Source organism: Microtus oregoni, unplaced genomic scaffold, assembly GCF_018167655.1.
Source record: "Microtus oregoni isolate MIOR12 unplaced genomic scaffold, Mior012 000014F_ref0000157, whole genome shotgun sequence".
In the NCBI taxonomy this organism is placed as follows: domain Eukaryota; kingdom Metazoa; phylum Chordata; class Mammalia; order Rodentia; family Cricetidae; genus Microtus; species Microtus oregoni.
In genome coordinates this window covers 41,748,362-41,766,503 of record NW_024543073.1, presented here as the reverse complement: position 1 = coordinate 41,766,503, position 18,142 = coordinate 41,748,362, and the positions used below count along the sequence as shown (strand labels likewise).

Below are 18,142 nucleotides of genomic sequence, written 5' to 3'. Positions count from 1 at the left end.
TTTAATCTGGACAGCCTATGATGATAATGGGCTTTAAGGTTCCCCAGATATTATCGTTAGGTTTTATCCCACGTTTTTGTTTGAATAATGTTGGCTTTATTTAATTATGTGTTCTAGTTTTGGTATGTATATTTGTATACATGTTATTTCCTAATACTGAGCTGATCGCTTTATCATTATACAGTGACTTATTTACCTCTCTTTGGCTATGTGTTTGTATGTGTGGGGTGTGTGGTATCTGAGTGTGTGTGGTGTGTGTATAATGTGTGGTGTATGTATGGTATTTTAATGTGTGTGGTGTGTGTATATGTGTAGTGTGTATATGTGTGTGTGGTATGTGTATGTAGTGTGTGTGGTGTTGTGTGTATGTAGTGTGTGTGGTGTGTGTGAATGTAGTGTGTGTGTGTGGTATTGGTGTGTGGTGTGTATATATATATATTGTGTGTGTATGTGTATGTGGTGTGTATATGTAGTGTGTGTGGTGTGTGTGTGTGTGTGTGTGTGTGTGTGTGTGCGTGTGCACTCACGTAGAAGCCAGAGGAGCACATCAAGTGTTCTGCTCTATAACCCTCAGCTCTTTCCCCTTCAGACTGACTAACTCTGGAGGTAGGCTGGAGGTCTACCTTATAACCATCCTCAAAACTCTGGGGTTCCCCTCACAACTCTGGGGTTACAGGGGTACATGTGGCCACACACAGGTTTTTAGGTGGGGATTTGAACTCGTGTCTTCATGCTTACTCAGTAAGTGTTCTTACCCACTGAGCCATCTCCTCAGATCCTTCCTTTAACATTTTTTAATTTTAACTTGAAGTCTTTCTGTTTGGTTGTATCTATCTGTCTGACTTCTGTTTTCTGTGCGTCCTGGCTCATCCAGTTCCTTTACTTCCAGTCTGAGCACTCACTTTCCTGTGAAGTGAGCTTCTTCTTCGAGTCTCTAGTGCCCTACACACAAACTCACTCAATGTATAGATTTTACTTAGGGAACTTGAGTCACATTCAAGATTACCATTGATAACTGCAGATGTGTGCTTATTGGTTTTTCTGAGACAGGGTTTCTCTGTGTAACAGTCCTAGCTGTCCTGGAATTTGCTTTTGTAGACCAGGCTGGCCTTGAACTCATGGAGAGCCGCCTGCCTGTCTCCTGAGTGCTGGGATTACCGCCTGACTGTAATTGTTAACTCCCCCTTCGCTGCTCCTCCTTATGGGTCCCTACATCAATCTACCTTATTATTGCCTTGTATTTCTGCTGTGTATGCTGTATGGTGTAGTCTTCCATCATTTTACTATTTCAAGATGGCACTCCCCAATCTTTGGCCCCACAGGCCTTCCTTGTAGGGTCACTCTGCTACTCCATGGTGATGAATTACTTAGCTTTTATGTGTTGAAAAGTCTTTCGCCCTTATTTCCTAATAGTAATTTTTCTGAGTATAATAGTTTAGTTGCCATTTTTTTCTTTTAGGACTCTAAATACATCATCCCATTTTCTTGTGATGTGCAAGGTCTCTTTCAACCAGTTCATTTCTGAGATTCCCTTATGAGCCCTTTTCTCATTCTTTGTCCAGTGCTTTTCATGTTATTTCTATACAAACACTGATCAAGCACCCTTTTAACCAATCCCCTTTCCAGTATCTAATAATCAGCTTTCTGTTGTCAGTTTAAGCTTTTCAAACTTCCCCGTGACAAAATGTTTGTCCTTTTGTGTCTGGTTTATTTCACCGGACATAGTATCATCCTGTCCCACTTCTCTTGCTACAGACAGGATTTCATTGCCTATGGCTGAGCAACAGTGCATTCTGTACAGACACACATCTTCTTTCTCCATCGTCTGCCGATGGGCACGCAGTCTGATTCTGTATCTGTTGTGATACAGATAAAGTCACAATAAACACGGGCTTTCTCTAATCTGACGATTTTACTTCCCATAAGTTAGCTGACTTTAGAAGTAGACTCCTTTCTTAAAGGACGGCGATGCCTTTCTCTATAATGTGTGTACCAGTTTAAACTCCGCTCAGCAGTACATGAGTCCGTTTTCTACATCTTTGCCAGCACTTTTCTTAATAGCCATTCTAGGCTTCAGGAACTGATTTCTTACTGTTGTAGTGACTTGTAAATCCCTAGTGGCTGAAGTTGGTTTTGTTTTGTCTTTGTCTTTCTTGTTGTTGTGGTTCCATCAATTCTGAAGTTGGCTACTTTTTTTTTTTAACATATTCTGGACCTTCAGGTCAGTAAGTAAATATTTTCTCCATTTTGTAGGCTGTCTCTTTATGCTGCTTACTGTCTCTCTGTACAGAGTGTTTTAGTTTGATTTGATCTCTACTCATCAGTGTTTGCATTTATTTCTCAATTTGGGCTCCTAGTGAGGAAGTCACTGTCTACAGCTCATGCCCTGTGCTCTCTCCCCCATGTTTTAAGTTGCCTAAAGGTGTTAGGGATTACATTTAGGCTTTGTTTTTGTTTTGTGTTGTTTTTCCAAGTCAGGGTTCCTCTGCATAGTCCTGGCCATGCAGGAACTCACTCTGTAGGCCAGGCTGGCCTTGAATTTACAGAGCTCCACCTGTGTTTTGCTCCTGAGTTGCTGGGATTAAATAAAGGCATGTACCAACACTGCCCAGCTTACATTCAGGTGTGTGATCCATCTTGACTGGACTTTTGTACATGGCAAGTGATGGTGTCAAGTTTCTACTTTCTGCCTGTGGGTGTCCAGTCTTCCCAGCAGCACTTACCGAAGAGGATGCACTTTCCCCAATGTGTTCTTTACTAAAAAACAAACCAACAAACTTGTGTAAAAGGAAACAGTTGGGTTTCCATTCTGTTCCTTTGGTTTATATGGAATATCATATTACAGCTTTCTGGTGTCCTGGCTGCTCTGGATCCTTAGTGTATCGTGCAGTCTCCTTCTCCAGCTCTTTGCCTTCAGTCTGTGTCTTGCTTTCCGTAGTCAGTACCTGCTAACTGCCAACCCACTCCACCCAGGCTGCATCTTTCTATTAGCCTATTTTTTTCCTAACGAATGGGTCGCTGCATTGATAATGCTTGGTCCTTTTCAGTCTGCTTTGTGCCTCTGCCATTTCAGTGCGATTTGTACTTGACACAGCTGCTCCTTCCACTTGAGGGACAATGGCTAGAACCAAGGGCCTAGAAACACAAGGTCTCACCAAGGACAGGGGGAAGCATGGTGGGGAGTGGGGGCTGGCATCTGTCTCCATTCCTAGCACTAAATAAAGTCCTCAAGTGGGTAGCCATACCCCTAGTCTCAAAGGTTCTTGAGGACAGTGCAATCCATTCCTGTGTCACAACCCCCAGAAAGACCTGTGCCGCTTTCCTTAGCCAGGTTTCAGGGCCTTGGATGGAATATACAGCAGCTTGTGACCCTGAGAGCAGTCTATTAGCACAGTAAGCCTGTCTTAAGATGGCTGCTGGCTGTAGTACCCTGTCTTACTATGACTAAATTCATTTTTCAAAGCAAAGTCAGTGAGATTTCTGGTTAGTTACCCAAGTTGCCACCAGACGCACTGGAATGGTGACATTCTGGGATGACAAGTATCACACTAATGGAGTTTGCTGGGACATTTCCCCCACCACTGCAGAGAAGGGACGATCCCTGCTTCTTAAGGGTGTACCCTGCGAGGATATCTGCTTCTCTACTGTGTTGTCCCAGATTCCTGACCCTACTTGCCCATGGCCACTTACCTCCCAGTGCAGTTGCTGCTTGGTGGGGTCACTGCCCAGCTGTTTTGAGTACAGCACTGCTCCACACATCCTGATGCTGGACTTTTTTTTTTTTTTAACTTAGTTTGACTGTACTTATTTCTTGAAGATACATGGGTTTACCCAAGTTTAGGAAACTTTGAGCAACTGCTTGTGTAGGTTTTATATGTGTTCTTCCATCTGGTATTTATTCTGGAACTCCAGTAATGTGAAATCTGCTAAGTTAACAGACTCTCTCATAAGTGTTCATGACATTCTTCATTTTCCTTTCAACTGAGATGTGTAAAGGGATCTGCCTTCAAGTCCTGACTTCTTCCGATCAGTTAGGAGGTTGAAACTCTCAATACTTGTCATTCTGCGTTCTTCAGTGGCACTAATGACATAATCCGTTTATGGGTTTCTTACCTAACTGGGGATAGTTCATCTGGAGAAAGAGTGGGAAAGGTTCCTGAGTCTCAGGGTAGGGGCAGCACACAGACAGAGAACCCTTAACTTGAGGCTTTTAATTTTCTCAAAATCAGGCATAACTGGAGTATAGCTGAGGAGCCCCAGCCTCTCTCCAGCTCAGGGCAGAGCCCTGTGGAAGTGATGGCCGCCTAGGCTCCACTGGCCAGCTCAGCCATGGAGATATCATTTTACTTGCCAACAGGGCAGCCTCTCTTGCTTCTTTTCCTCTGAGGTATGGGCATGTGTGGGCCCTAGGCCAGCATACAGATATACATGCCAGATTTAACCAATTCACAAGCTGGCAAATGAGAATTGGTTGAGGGGCCATTCTGTGGCTCAGGCACCACTATCTCATGTCCCGTGCACCTTGGATATTCTTTTCATGCTAGACAGCTGACTAAATTTGTTTAGCATGACGACACTGGTTGACAAGTGACAGAAACACACATCTTTGTCCCCCAGATAACTCGACTAAACTACTATGCCACGATTTCCTGGCAGAGTTCCTGAGCACTGCTGCCATGTTTGCACCAGGGTTAGGCCGAGCGGAGGAGGAGGCGGGGATCTGAAAATGAGGCCGCATGTCATGCCTCTGTGTCTGTCTTACAGCTGGTGAGTGACCTGCTGGAATTCTGCTTTTACACCTTCCGAGAGTCCCAAGCCCTGAAGGTGGAGTTTCCCGCCATGCTGGTGGAGATCATCAGCGACCAGCTGCCAAAGGTGGAGTCTGGGAACGCCACACCCCTTTACTTTCACAGGAAGTGACGGAAGCCAGAAGCCGTCAGCCAGGAAGAGCTTTGCCTTAAGTCTCCCCGCATCGTTCCACACCTACGAAGGACGAGGACTCGCGGTTGTAACGTGTGGTGGTTGAGTCACGCTTGCTTGCTCAGCAGTCTCTTAAGGCTAAAGTCACATCAAGGGTCTACAGCAGGGAAAGCCATGAGATGTGGATTTGGCAAGGCCTGAGCTGGCTAAAGGACTCTCCCTCTCCACTCCCAGCGCTTAGAAAACACGTTCCCGTTCCTCTGGATGAAAAGCCATATCTAGTCAATAACTCTTGATTTTGATATTTTAACAGATGGAAGTTTTAACTTTGCCATGTAGTTTCTGGGATCTCCTGCTTGTTTTCAAAGGGTTTGAGGACTAGAGAACTTTGTAAGCTTACCCTTGGTTTGCACATAAAATGTCTAGCCAATATGGGGCATTAATATTCTTTTGTTATTTAAAAATACAAAAAAAACAAAAAAATGCATACAGATTCCTGATGTGTAATAACAGAACACGTGGCGTGGAACTGCGGCCTTCCGGGGCACGTTTTTCTGCATCGCTGGCATACACACTCGTTAGTGTCCATTTATTATTTAATTAGAATGGGTAAGATGTTAAATGCCTTGGTTTCGATTTCTAGTATCTATTGTGTTGGCTTTACAAATAATGTTCCGCAGTTTTCTGCTGGGCTGTACATTACTGTCTGTATAAATCGTGAAGGACCTGAAGTAAGGTGCAAGGAACTTTTGTAAATGAGACACATACAAAAAAAAAATCTTTAATGGTTAATAGGATGAATGGGAAAGTATTTTTGAGAGAATTCTATTTTGCTGGAGACTATTTAAGTACTATCTTTGTCTAAACAAGGTTAAACTTTTTTTTTGTACCGTGAGATGCTCTGCATGCGTACCGAACCGTTTACAGTGTATTTAAGGAAAGCTGTGCCTTTTTTAGCTTCATATCTAATTTACCATTTTACAGTCTCTGTTGTAAATAACCACACTTAAACCTCTTTGGTTGTCTCTAAGCCTTTCTACTTTTTCTGTACTATCTTGTTTTGTTCTTGGTCTCCCGCGTGGGCTTGTGTGAGCCACCAGCGCCCTGTTCTGGCTTCTGCTTCTTCCTGCTTCCATCGGGGATGCTGCTGCAGCTGTGTCTGCAGCTCGGCAGGTGTCACTTGACAGGGCCCCCTGGACTGAGGTCCTGGGAGTGCTGTCTTTCCCTTTTCCATAAGAAGCAGAACCCACTCTCAGAAGGGGAGACTGGAAACTCAGCGCAGCGAGTACAGCTCTCCCATTTCAGAAAACCCAGCTTTCTCCTCTGGGGGAAGAAACTCCATACACTCTCCACAACTGTCAAAGATCAGAAAGCACCTCTGGCCTTGGACAGGGTTCTTCACTCCTGGAGCTGGTCAAGGGAACAGCAATCATGGCAGGCGGTACTGGGGCAGTCCTTCTGGGCAGGAGTCAATCAGAATGGCGTGGAGACCTGCAGATCACTAGAAGGTTTTTAGATTTTTTTAAAGGTAGGTTTTAAAAATTAAAATTTTATACATAAACAGTTTTGGAGGAAAAAAAACACAAAAACACTACAGATCATATAAGCAAGACAGTGGCACTAAACCTTTAATTCATTAATCTGTCCAATACTGCTGCAATTTATGTCTTCTCTCCTGGCCCAAATCACAAACATGTGTATCTCTGGGGAACTACAATATGATTGCACTAAATAATCTTTGAATAGAGGCCAAATTAATCTTTCAAATGTGGTGATAACTTTCATCTGTACTCAGTGAAATCACATAAATTCCCAAAACCAAAAAGTCGTAGCTCAAGCAGAAGGCTGGGACAAGGCTCCAGTGGGGCAGCCTTTTCCCACAGGGTTCACCATGCAGACAACATTACCTTGTCTTTCAAAGAATGCCTGCCTTCTGCGAGGGGAAACCTAGACCACTGAACTCGGAGGGAGGAGGCTTTCATACATAATTTGCAATTTCAAGAATATAGTTTATAGGCAGATCTTTAGAGGCAGCCAACTTACAGCATGGCAGGATCACAGCCACACCTCCAAGGTGAAGGGTACATGGTATGCACATGAGGTGTCTGAGGAGGAGCTGAGTTAACTCTATGACTGGATTCCATCCTAGCCAGGACTGAGTGGAGGACGTCTGTTGTAGCTTGTTGTATTAATGAAGTTACTGGCTCCTTGTGTGTCTCCAGGTAACTCTGCTTAACTAAACAGCGAAGCCATATTCTCTAAATTCACTGTTGAATGCCTGTCCCAGGCCAAACTGTCTGTCTGCTCTTATTTTTGTACCATATTGCTCTTAAAAATCTTGGTTTGGTACAATTCATAATTCACCAAAACTTCTTCATATAATTAAAACACTAAATTAGTTTAAAATGAATTTATATCTTTATGCAAAAACATGTCTGTCTTTGCAAAGGACTGTAAGCAGATTACAATAAATCCTTTCCTTTAGTCACCTGTTGTCCTACAAACTGTTCATTTGCATGCCTACAGATCCGTCTGACTTCATGCTTATCTACCTTCTGGTCCTGCACTTCGGCCCGCAGCCAACAATGGAGCCACTGGAGTTTTTTGAGTCTAGAAAGAGCCCGGTTCGCTGTCACATGATCAGCTGTCTCTTCGGGCAGAGTCATATTGTGATTCTGTGGCTAATTTGTAGTTTACTACCCTCTTCCGTACCCGCACCTCACATAGCCGTGTGGACACATAAGCATGGCCTGCCCCTCTTCATCCACAATGCCAGCTGTAGCCAGAGTTCTTCCTCCATGTGGTCTTGCTTTCTCCCTCGGGTACCTGCAAACCCTGATGGTTATCCACCCTTTGTGGAACTCCCCGCTGGACACTCATGAACACAGAAAACAAAAATCCAATTACCAGTTCATTTTAAAATAGGAAACATTTCTTCATAGATAAATTAAAGCAATGTGTCATTTAATGGGTGAGTGTTGATTGGCTTTCAGAAAGAGCAGCCTGGTGAGAGACAAGTTTAACATTGCTTAAGCAAACAGATAAAATTCGAGAACACAGTGTGGCCACTAACCACAGCCCAGGAGAAAAGTTGTATGTCATGGAGTGGGTGGTAAAAACATCTGGAAGTGAAAGCAAATCTACATGCAAACACTAAGAAATCTGACCTGTTGAAGGAGCAGAGCCTTCCATGGCCTTGGATGTGAAACGAAAGCCATCTTGCCTGCCAAGAGGTCCTCCCATGAGCACTGTTGAGGAAGCAGGTGGCCTTCAGAGCTCAGAAAGCTTCGTCTTGGGCCAACTGCGTCTTCATTTTGCTTTTAAGGACTTCACAAAGCAACTCTTGGGCCAAGAGAATCCAGTTTCCCCTTTAGCAATCACGAGCTGAGAAGTGCCAGGGCAGCCAGCTACTACTATGTGCCACGGCACTAGCTCCGTGCAGTGTGTCGCATACAGAAGAAGGGGATTACTACATGTGTCTGTCGAATGCACCTGAAGCAAAGTGTGGATGTTTCTCACAGAAGCACTAGCATGCCTTTTGATGAATGACAAAGGTGTCTGCAGATGAAGACGATCCAGGTATATCTAACACTTTCTGCTCCAGCCACCCAGTCTTAGTGCAGCATTTTTCCTGGAAATAGATCAGTGGTTTCCCAAGCAGCAGTAAACAGAAGAGCACTAAGATAGGATCCTGACGTTTGGCATGACCCAAGGCTGTGCAAAGCCAAGTGAAGCACAGGGCAGAATTACTGCATGACAGAGCAGTCCAGTGGTTCGCCAGTCTCTCTCCAGAGTCTGTGAAATGCCCAGGGAGTCTGCTGATTAGGACCGGACTTGACTGTGTGGGGTTTGTTCAGGCATCTGTGCTTAGACTATGATAGCTTTGCTACAGAAAACTGCTGGGCGCTCAGCAAAGCTCAGAGACATGGTGCAGAAGGCTAATGCTTTCCAGGCCTCGGTCCTTCACACTTGCTTCTGTCCCATGGACATGGACTGAGATCTAGGGTCAAGGCCACAGTCAAACTGGAAGAGCCAGAAGAGTCTGGCTCTCATAAGGGGAAAGACTACATCACTACACCCTTGGCTATTCAGACACTGCAGAATGTATGTTACCAAGACTGGCTTCCGAGTTCCTCCCGGCTCAACAAAACCTATTTCTGTGGCTTCATGCCCTGACAAGCTAGACTCAGCACGCTGCCCTCACTCCACTCTGCAGCCATATTCACGGACACTAACTTTCCAAGGAATTAGTCCACACACCAGCATGTGGCACCGAGCTGTCCATCTTCATCCCACACATACGCACTGCCCACGCTCGATGTGCAGGTCTCTTGTTGGACAATCATCAGCCACACTCATCTTTGGTTAGACAGATCCAAGCAGGTGACTGAAAGACTTTTACCTAGACATTTAGCATTGGGAGAATAAGCTGTGTTCCCCAAATGTGGAGCAGTAAATCACTGCTTAGCAGAGCGAAGGAAAAGTGAGCTGACAGCCATCCGATATGACACTTGCAGGCACAGAGATAACATCCTCAGAGAGGAACGCAGAAGCTGTGTGGCTGAAGAAGATTCAAGGTGTCACGGAAACATCTGGCAGAGGCTGGCTCTGAGAGACTTGAGAGAAGCCGAGGTGAGAATGCACTCAGCACGAGGCGGGTGGGAAATGAGCAAAAGCTAGGATTAGAGAGGCAGAGGGACCTTGGGAAGGGAATGGCATCACGGCGACTGGCAGAGAACAAGGGCAAAGAATGGCCTTTGTATAAGACGACAGAGAGGAGTGTGGCTGGCTGTGTTAGCACTGTCCCTATTGGCAGAGAATTTGATAGTATCAACATTTAAAAGAGAAGGTTGGCCTAAGGCTCAGTTTCCACGGCTTCAGTCTGGTTAGTCAGCTCTGGTCGTGGGCCTGTGGAAGGATCTGACATCACAGCAGAACACAGCAGAGAGCATGAAGCAATGTAAAGCTCTTCACCCCATGACAACCAGCACATAAGGAGCTTTAGGGCATACGTGGACTGTCTGTCTGATAGATGCCACCACCTCCCACTAAGGTCCTCAATTGGGGACCACACCTTCAACACATGGAACTTTGACAGACTCACAAGATCCGAATCAGGACAATGGCTAAGAGATGCGAAGCCGCCAGAGAACCTCTCCATGCCTCCTCCTCTCCACTTACTAATGCTTCCTGATGAGCACGTGCACCACGGAATTTAGTCACTAAAAGTCCCAATGGCACTGGATTTCTCCATTTCCTAGGTGGACACCCATGCATGAAGCGTCCTGCAGGGCCTCGGGACAAACAAAGGCTGAAGATCTAGTCCTATTGCTGTGGCTGATGCTGCAGGATGTGAGAGATGCAGCCAAGTTCAGAGTGAAGTGCATGTGCCGGCAGCCAGCCTCCTGGAGATGTTCCCAGGACAGCCACACCCACCTAAACAAACCCACCTCTTCTCAGGAGATGGAAATGATCTCCGGGTGTAACCATACACCCCGGTGCCCACTGCTATGAAAAGCTTGGGTTCTGTCTAGGGCTAAGCTCTCTGCTCTGCCCTGTGGTGGTGGCAGGTTGGGCCAGGTTGCTCCTGGGCCTGGGTTCTGTCTAGGGCTAAGCTCTCTGCTCTGCCCTGTGGTGGTGGCAGGTTGGGCCAGGTTGCTCCTGGGCCATATGCTGACAGAAACACCCCTGACTTTCCTCTGGCTCTCGAAGGAAAGCATTTCCTGTTTCCCCGAGATAAACCCAGGCCTACAGCTCTGGGGGGCCACAGGTAGCCTGCTCAGCCACACCACTGTGGGGCCCATGGCACAGAGAGGGCACTGACAACCAAGGTGCAGACGATTGTTAACAAAGGGACCAGAAGCACCTACTACTGCATACACGCTCTGTTTCAACGCACACATTGGAACTTCATGCTTTCGTCCTCCTATTAGGAAGCAAGGACAGAATCGTGGAGACAGTCAGACATAATCAAACGCGAAGGTACAGGGAAGGGGGTACGCCCCATTCTTAGCAGGTAAATCCTCAAGTCAGCAAGCAAATCAAGTCTTGCTACAGTAAGTTGGGTCCAGTGCCCACTTTGGTCACCTCAATGATGAGCAAGGCCAGGAGTCTTCCCATGCTGAGCCACCATACTTGTCCACAGGCACACCTTTTCCTACAAGCACCTTCATTGTCACACCAGGAAATGACAGTTCAAAGCACAGGGCACTGACGGCTCTGACCCTTCCTCCAGGGCCAGGCTGGCCACTCAAGCTCAAAAGAGTTACTACAGTGCAGCCCTGGGTTCCTCAGTAGCCTTGGTTCTTCCCACAGGCTTGGTATTTTAACTTAGATGGTAAGGAACCAGTCCTCACTTTCTTTTTATTTTGGCTCACAGTCTTACCAAACAACCAAACACACACGCAGGAAAGGAAATTATGTCCCATAAACCCTGACAGGCACATCCCAATGACCTAAAATCTCCCCCAAGATTCCCTTTGCAAACTTTCAAAGAATGACATGAGCTGGGAACAAGACCCGTAACATATGGCCCTTTGGAGGACATTCCAGATAAACTTGATGCCCTTACACATGACCCACCTGAGGTGAGGCCACAGCTACTAGCTGGCAGAGAAGGGGGCTCCGGCGCCAGTCTAGGAGAAAATCCAATATCCTTCTTTAGATAAATCCTTAGGAGAAAATTCAGGAAGGTTCAGGAACCTTGTGTGGGTTAGATATCAGCACCCCACCTCTGGCAGCCCCCATCTGATACGGAACTAGCCTCACAGTCTCAAGGCCATGAACCCTGAGCTTCCTGCAGGGCTTCTGCCCATTCTTCCCCACAGGCCTTGGCCATGCCTGAGCCTGGACTTGGGACCGAGCGGAATGGGGAAGAGCAGGGCATCCCATGCTAGGACAGCTGTCAGCCCATCCTTCCCAAAGCCTGCCCTCATCAAGATGGGAAAATTCAAGCTGAGGTTTGGGAGGCAAGGCCATATTGAGTGGTATAACAGAGATCTGTCCAAAGAAGCCAGCCAGGAGACCTGGCCGTCAGTGTGGGTACAGCTCGCCCACAGATTACCACAGACCAGTTCCCATCCCTGTGTCTCGGGGAAAGCCAGGAGAACTGGCCGTCAGTGTGGGTGCAGCTCGCCCACAGATTGCCACAGACCAGTTCCCATCCCTGTGTCTATGCAGGAGACCGGAGCTCCCAACCCTGGGGTTTGATCTCAGAAAGGACTACCCTCTCCTTGCTGCAAATTACACGGTTCCTAGGGTCTGCTCATCTAACGTCAAACCATGAGTCACCAATGAGGGAATGCACCCCCCACAGTAGGCCAGACACCAGATAGTAAATAACATTTTATTTCATTTACAGAGGGGCTTTGTGGCAACAAGGTTGCATGGGACAATAGCACCCAGGTGAACACATGGAAAGGCCATGGTAAGCACACAGATGGGCTTGGTGCAGCTGCTCCGTGGGCTTGGGAGCCAGGAGAGGCAGACAGGAAGACATGGGCTTGAAAGTTTCTCTTTGCTTCCTGCCAGGATGGGACCAGCTCCCCTGCACTCACAAGGCCACACGTGCCTTGCACACACAATGCGAGAGCAGCACAGTTCCCACGGAAACGCAACAGTGAGTGCATGGAGAGTGGGATCCTTCCATGCCTGGTAGTGATGTCACCCATAGGGCCCGCCCCCCCTGCTTCATCCACTCTACCAAAGCTGTTCTTGCTCTCCTTCTGCTCACGTCTGCCCGGTCCTGGGTCCTCAGCCCTGGAGTGCCCTTGGTGATCTGCAGTTCCTGAGCGTGACGGTGGCATTTGGGTGCTGTCCCAGGCTAGTGCACGGGTGCCAGGGTCAGCGGGAGCCCTCCTGAGGCCAGGAGCTACAGCAGCTTGACGTAATTCTGTGGAATCAGCCCTCTCTTGCCGTTAAGGGTCCCTTCCAGCCAGCCAGGTTCCCTTGAGGTCTGAACTGAAAAAGAACAAACACCATTATTTACAACACTCACCATGCTGCCGTGCTTCCTGCTGGCTCAACCATGGGGCAGCAGGTGAAGAGCAGGATCCTCCTGGAGCCCTGGGTAACTAAGCTGCCGTGGGGTTACTGATGACTTTTGCCCAGGATTGGTAGGCACAAAGCTCACCCATCTAGTCCCCCAGCTTCCCGTCTTGCTCCTTCTAGTGCACTGTGCACCAAGTTGCTCGATAAACATCAGAGAACACAGAGCAGAGCACACTTTCCCCCACTTCACATCAAAATCAAGCTTACTGATCCAGGGCTCACAGGGCCCTGCCCACCAGTCCAGCAGTGCCTCGAGCGCCGTACCCTATCAGCCGGTTCACCAACAGGGGCTGCATGGCCTTAGTGCCTACAGTACTTGCTGCCCAGAACCTTTCCCACTTCTTCCACTGCAGATTCAGGACGGCTTCTCCTTAAGTGAGTTCTGCTCCAACCTTTCCAGCCACCACAGAAGCAGTCACACTGGATGGGGAGCACCTGCTGGCAGGCCTGGACCTTATACAGCTGAGCACAGTGCCCAGCGCACTCTAAGTGTCAATGCATGCTTGTGACAGTCACATGACAAGGGTCATACTGGATATCAAAAGACAGAGGGCTCAAGCCAGGACACTAGCGTTTTGGTATCAAGGGACCCAATCTGAAGCACCAATTATGGCTGGGGGCAGTAGCCACATACCTTGTGAGGAGGGGGCAGTACTTGTCCACAAAACCACCCAGAAACCAGCTCTGAAACGCAGCTTTGGATCACAACCAATGGAATTATCTTCTACTAATGACTGAGTGTAGGTACACACACTGTGCCGTCTGTGAAGCAGTGTTCCCCCTGTGTGCATGCCGCTCTCTTTGTGACTGATAGCTGCAATCGAGCAATTCACGACCCACTCATGTGTGGAGACCACTGGTGGTTCAGTTCTAACTGTCCTTTTCAATGAGGTCGCCATTTGTTTTTCCCCTTGAAAGAGGTGCTATGCATTCTGCTATCTGCATCGCCCAGCCTTCTGATACTTTCTTCCATCTGCCAAACAGCTTTAGGCTTCTCCCTAGGTCCTTAATACGCCCCAACCATGCCTGGGCAGGACAGATTCACACTTCAGTGGAGGCTTTGCCCCGATTCCAGACCAGATGAGGGGCTTCACGCGTACACATTCCGTGTGCCTTAGAGTCCAGGAGAGAGCGAGACTCCTATTTGAGGCTACAGCTGAAAGCACAGCACATACGCATGAGAACTCACGCTCCCTGGCACCTGACTCAGTGTCTCGCACCATCTTTTGTGCACTAAATGAGCAAATGAATCTAAGGTGTGCTTTCAAGGTGAACCAGCAGGCAGCCATTCACTTTTATCCCCTTTACCCTATTCATGTTACTAAGGGCACTATGTTGAAAGGCATCGTTCATACAGCACACTGGCAATGCCACCAGTATATGGAGAAAGAACTAAACTCAGCACCAAAGCTGCTCCCCAGAATGTGCCACCTGCTGCACTATGGTGTCCTGGAACAGTGTAAACTCAAGCTGAGGTACCAGAGCTTGCCAAGGCTCATCCATGACAACTTCAGAAGATCTGTTCATTCTTTAATCCCGTCACCACCTCAGGGCAGGGCTAGCATTGGCAGGGACCACACTGCAGCTGCTCTGGCTGTCAGAAGGAGCTGGCAGAAGATCCCAAAGGGTCTCCTGCGCTGGAAACTAAATGCTGCGTGGCAAGGCAGCTGTGCTTCCACTTTTATGGCAGGAGACACAGTGGCGCCATCTCCTCTAGCTCTCTATTGCCCTTTCCTATGGGCACATATGTTCTCTTGTGACCTCCACCATTCTACGAGTCTGGATGCTCCATAAACACAGTCATCTGTTTCTCCCTTTGGTATTGGCTTATTTCACTGAGGATCTCTTCAGGTTCAATCACACCCACGGGCCAGCCTTTCTGTAAACAGCTTGCTTACAGTCCTGTCTAAGTACACACATTTTGTTTGTCCACTTACCTGCTCTTGGGCACTGAGTTCTTTCCACCTGTGGGCTCCTCGTGAGCATGGATGATGCTATCAACATCGGTATGCAAATATGAGACTCCCCGCCTTCCTCATTTTGGGCTGTGGGTCACACTGGATTGCGTTACTCATGTTTTGGGGGGGGTTTTTGGAGATAGGGTTTCTCTGTAGCTTTGGAGCCTGTCCTGGGACTAGCTCCTATATACCAGGCTGGCCTCGAACTCACAGAGATCTGCCTGCATCTGTCTCCCGAGTGCTGGGATTAAAGGCGTGCACCACCACCACCCAGGTACCACTACTCATGTTTTAAGTAGCTACAGTATTATCTTCCACACCGCTATCATCCTGATCCCGTTCCTAACTGCATAAGAGCCCCCATTTCTCTATAACCTCACTAACAATGATTCCTTCCGTCTCCCCCCTCCAGTGCTGGACCGTGTGTGAAGTGGTTTATTACTGCGCTTTTACTATCCCACCATTGACCGTCCAGGAGGCAGACTGCAGAACCAGCACCAATGCTTTCCGTAAAGCCACATCCATTACAGAATCAAGTCTTGGGCCTTTCTAGGCCACCCTAAGGTGAACTATATACTGTGGCAAACATTAAAATACTGAGGTTTCTGCATAAGAAAATACTAGGAGCTCAGCCTCAGCCTAGGAAACAAACACAGGCCCCATGAAAGCTGTGTCTGAGGATTCCCCTCTGTCTCCCACCTAACACACTTCTCTCTTCAGGGAGACCATGGGTTCAAATGTCACATTTCTCAGTCTCCTTCCTAAGCTTTAACTAAAATGCCTTTGCTCCACAAGTCGATATCCCAACTTGCTCATTTCTGAGTTTAGGCAGCGTCACACTGCATGTCCTCCTCTGGCACTGAACAGCGTTCTGAGATTCCCATGTTAGGAACACATCTGGAAGGCCCTGCTGGGTGATGCTGTCCGCAAACCACCAGCCTCCCAGAGGACGCCAAACAGCATTTCAAGGATTAATCTATGTACTTAAACCTTAAAAGTCTAATTCCTACAGCCCTTGAAGGATTAATCTGTTCTGTACCTGCTGCCCAAACAATAGAGACACTGCTCTACATGTGGAATCTAACCAACACATGGACCCAGTGGAGCTGCTGGCCTCAGCACAAAGAGTGGGCTAGTTCCCGCAAAGCCTGTGTTCATGGGCCCTATGGTCCTGTGAGCAGACAGACACAGGGGAAACCAGGCTTCATACCTGACTAGCAGAGAAACCAACAAGTGTATCTGTGGGGGACATTTCCTCTAGCTTTTAAAGGAACACTGGCTGCCCCGAGACCACATAAGCGAGCACAGACCTTCCTAGTAGAGCACAGAGACATCTCCTAGAGCTACAGAAACACATCTTCAGCCAAGGACTGGAATTCATAACCTAAGTCCACAGCCTCAGAGTAGGAAGAGAAAGAGAGCTGTTAGAGAATGGCATACTTCCCCTTTCGCATACCGTCGGGATTCCTGTTCCTATTATTCCAAAGCTCTATGAATAGTGAAGCCCAGGGGTCATATCAGGCCACTAACTATCATAAACTGGGTTCTGTCCTTTAAACTACAAAAATGGATTACACTGTAGGATCCTTGTGATTGCTAGACTTCAGCAAGAGAGTGTTCCTGAAGACAATTCTGCAGGTTGAGCTGTGAACGGTGGCGACTTGGAATGCTGGCTGGCTCCACAGGTCCCATGCCTAACTGTCTCATGCTGGTTGTCAGAAAGACCCCACTACCATTCGAAGGACGAACAAATTCTGAGCAAACACCTGATTTTTAACAAGTTGTGATGGAGGTGGGTCTTGCATCTTATCTGTTGTTTTCATTGGTTAACTAATAAAGAAACTGCTTGGCCCTCTGATAGGGTAGAATTTAGATAGGCGGAGTAAACAGAACAGAATGCTGGGATAAAGAAGCCGAGTCAGTGAGTCGCCATGATTCTCCCACTCCAGACAGATGCAGGTTAAGATCTTTCCTGGTAAGCCAGCTCGTGGTGCTACACAGAATATTAGAAATGGGTTAGATCAATATGAAAACATTAGCCCGAGGCGAACACGCCCCCCACTGGGCAGAGTTTCCCCTACAAAGTTGAGAGATCAACTATTTACTGAAGATAAAAGTGCATATAATATTGTTTGTATAGTATTTATTTATATGGTAGGGCTGTACCCTACTTAAGGGCTCCAACTTCCTATGCCCTTTTGGACCTGCCCCTCAAGAACAGCCAGTCGGCTGTGCCAACTCTGAAAACTTTCCACTGAGCTCATGTGTACCACAATGGGGCACTGGGGAGGCACCTGGAAGACATAGGGCTCATGGAAAATCCACATCTACATGTTGGGAGGGAGAATGCCAGCATACTGAGCAGACCTTTTTATGGAAGGGGCTAAGGAACTACTGAGATGCCCTGGGTGTCCAGTTAGCATGCCAGGCAGAGCTGGCCACCATGCCCAAGGGAGACATAACCTGGCTAGATGCAACCATACCTGCAGCACACTGTGATGGGCCCTGTGGGGCACAGAGGCATCAGAATGTCCCCCAAGTGTCTACAGTACTCAGAGCTCAGCCTTCTGAAGCTCACTGCATCACCCTGATACATACTTGCAGACTAGGATGAGAAACCTGATACACAGAACACAGTTTCCACTGAAGGGGTAAGTAAGGCACTGCAACCTGCTGTTAGCCTGTGTGTGTGTTAGGAATGCTCATCTCTATGTAATATGTATGTGTATATACACGTTTTATGGCACTTTTTTAAAAAAGTCATCAAAAGACTTTGGTGGTAGAGAACTTGGGTCGCCAGAGTTGTCTACTTCCTGGCTTTTCTTCTGTCCTCCATCCATACTAGAAGATCCAGATTTGGCGTAGAGAGACACAGGTCTCATGGCTGTCTGCCCAAAGGAAGCACTATGTACCCAATTGGTTCTCACTGACCTATGTCCTCAGAGTGACAACTTTAGAGAGAATATTTGACCCAATTTTGGCCAAAGAGATGTAAAGGCAGTTAAACCCAGAAGTAAGTTCTGAAAAACTGTTCTCATAAAAGAAATGCAAAAAGCTAGAATTATGTGTGGCCTGGACCTGTGACCGCTTCTCACTCTACAAGGACACCAGGCAAAGACCCAAGTCTTCAGCTCGGAATGCTCAGCAGACAAAGGGATACTCTGGTCTTGATGACACGGTTTCATACCCTGAATAGCCACTTACAGTCTCCGCAG

At 47.5% G+C, this 18,142-nt stretch overlaps 2 protein-coding genes across 5 annotated transcripts in view; one reads left to right on the top strand and one right to left on the bottom strand.

The window, feature by feature from the left end:
• Nucleotides 1-7,399, top strand: part of Nr3c2 (nuclear receptor subfamily 3 group C member 2) — a 316,877-nt gene extending 309,478 nt beyond the window's left edge. For all 4 annotated transcript variants that reach the window (XM_041663287.1, XM_041663285.1, XM_041663286.1 and 1 more), the window contains one exon: nucleotides 4,765-7,399. In XM_041663287.1, the coding sequence (XP_041519221.1) occupies nucleotides 4,765-4,920 (156 nt within the window). In that variant the 3' untranslated portion in view covers nucleotides 4,921-7,399. The remainder of the gene's footprint in view (nucleotides 1-4,764) is intronic.
• Nucleotides 7,400-12,251: 4,852 nt separating this feature from the next.
• Arhgap10 (Rho GTPase activating protein 10) overlaps nucleotides 12,252-18,142 on the bottom strand; it is a 259,737-nt gene continuing 253,846 nt past the window's right edge. The window contains exon 23 of the mRNA XM_041663469.1: nucleotides 12,252-12,879. Within this exon, the coding sequence (XP_041519403.1) occupies nucleotides 12,791-12,879 (89 nt within the window). The 3' untranslated portion in view covers nucleotides 12,252-12,790. The remainder of the gene's footprint in view (nucleotides 12,880-18,142) is intronic.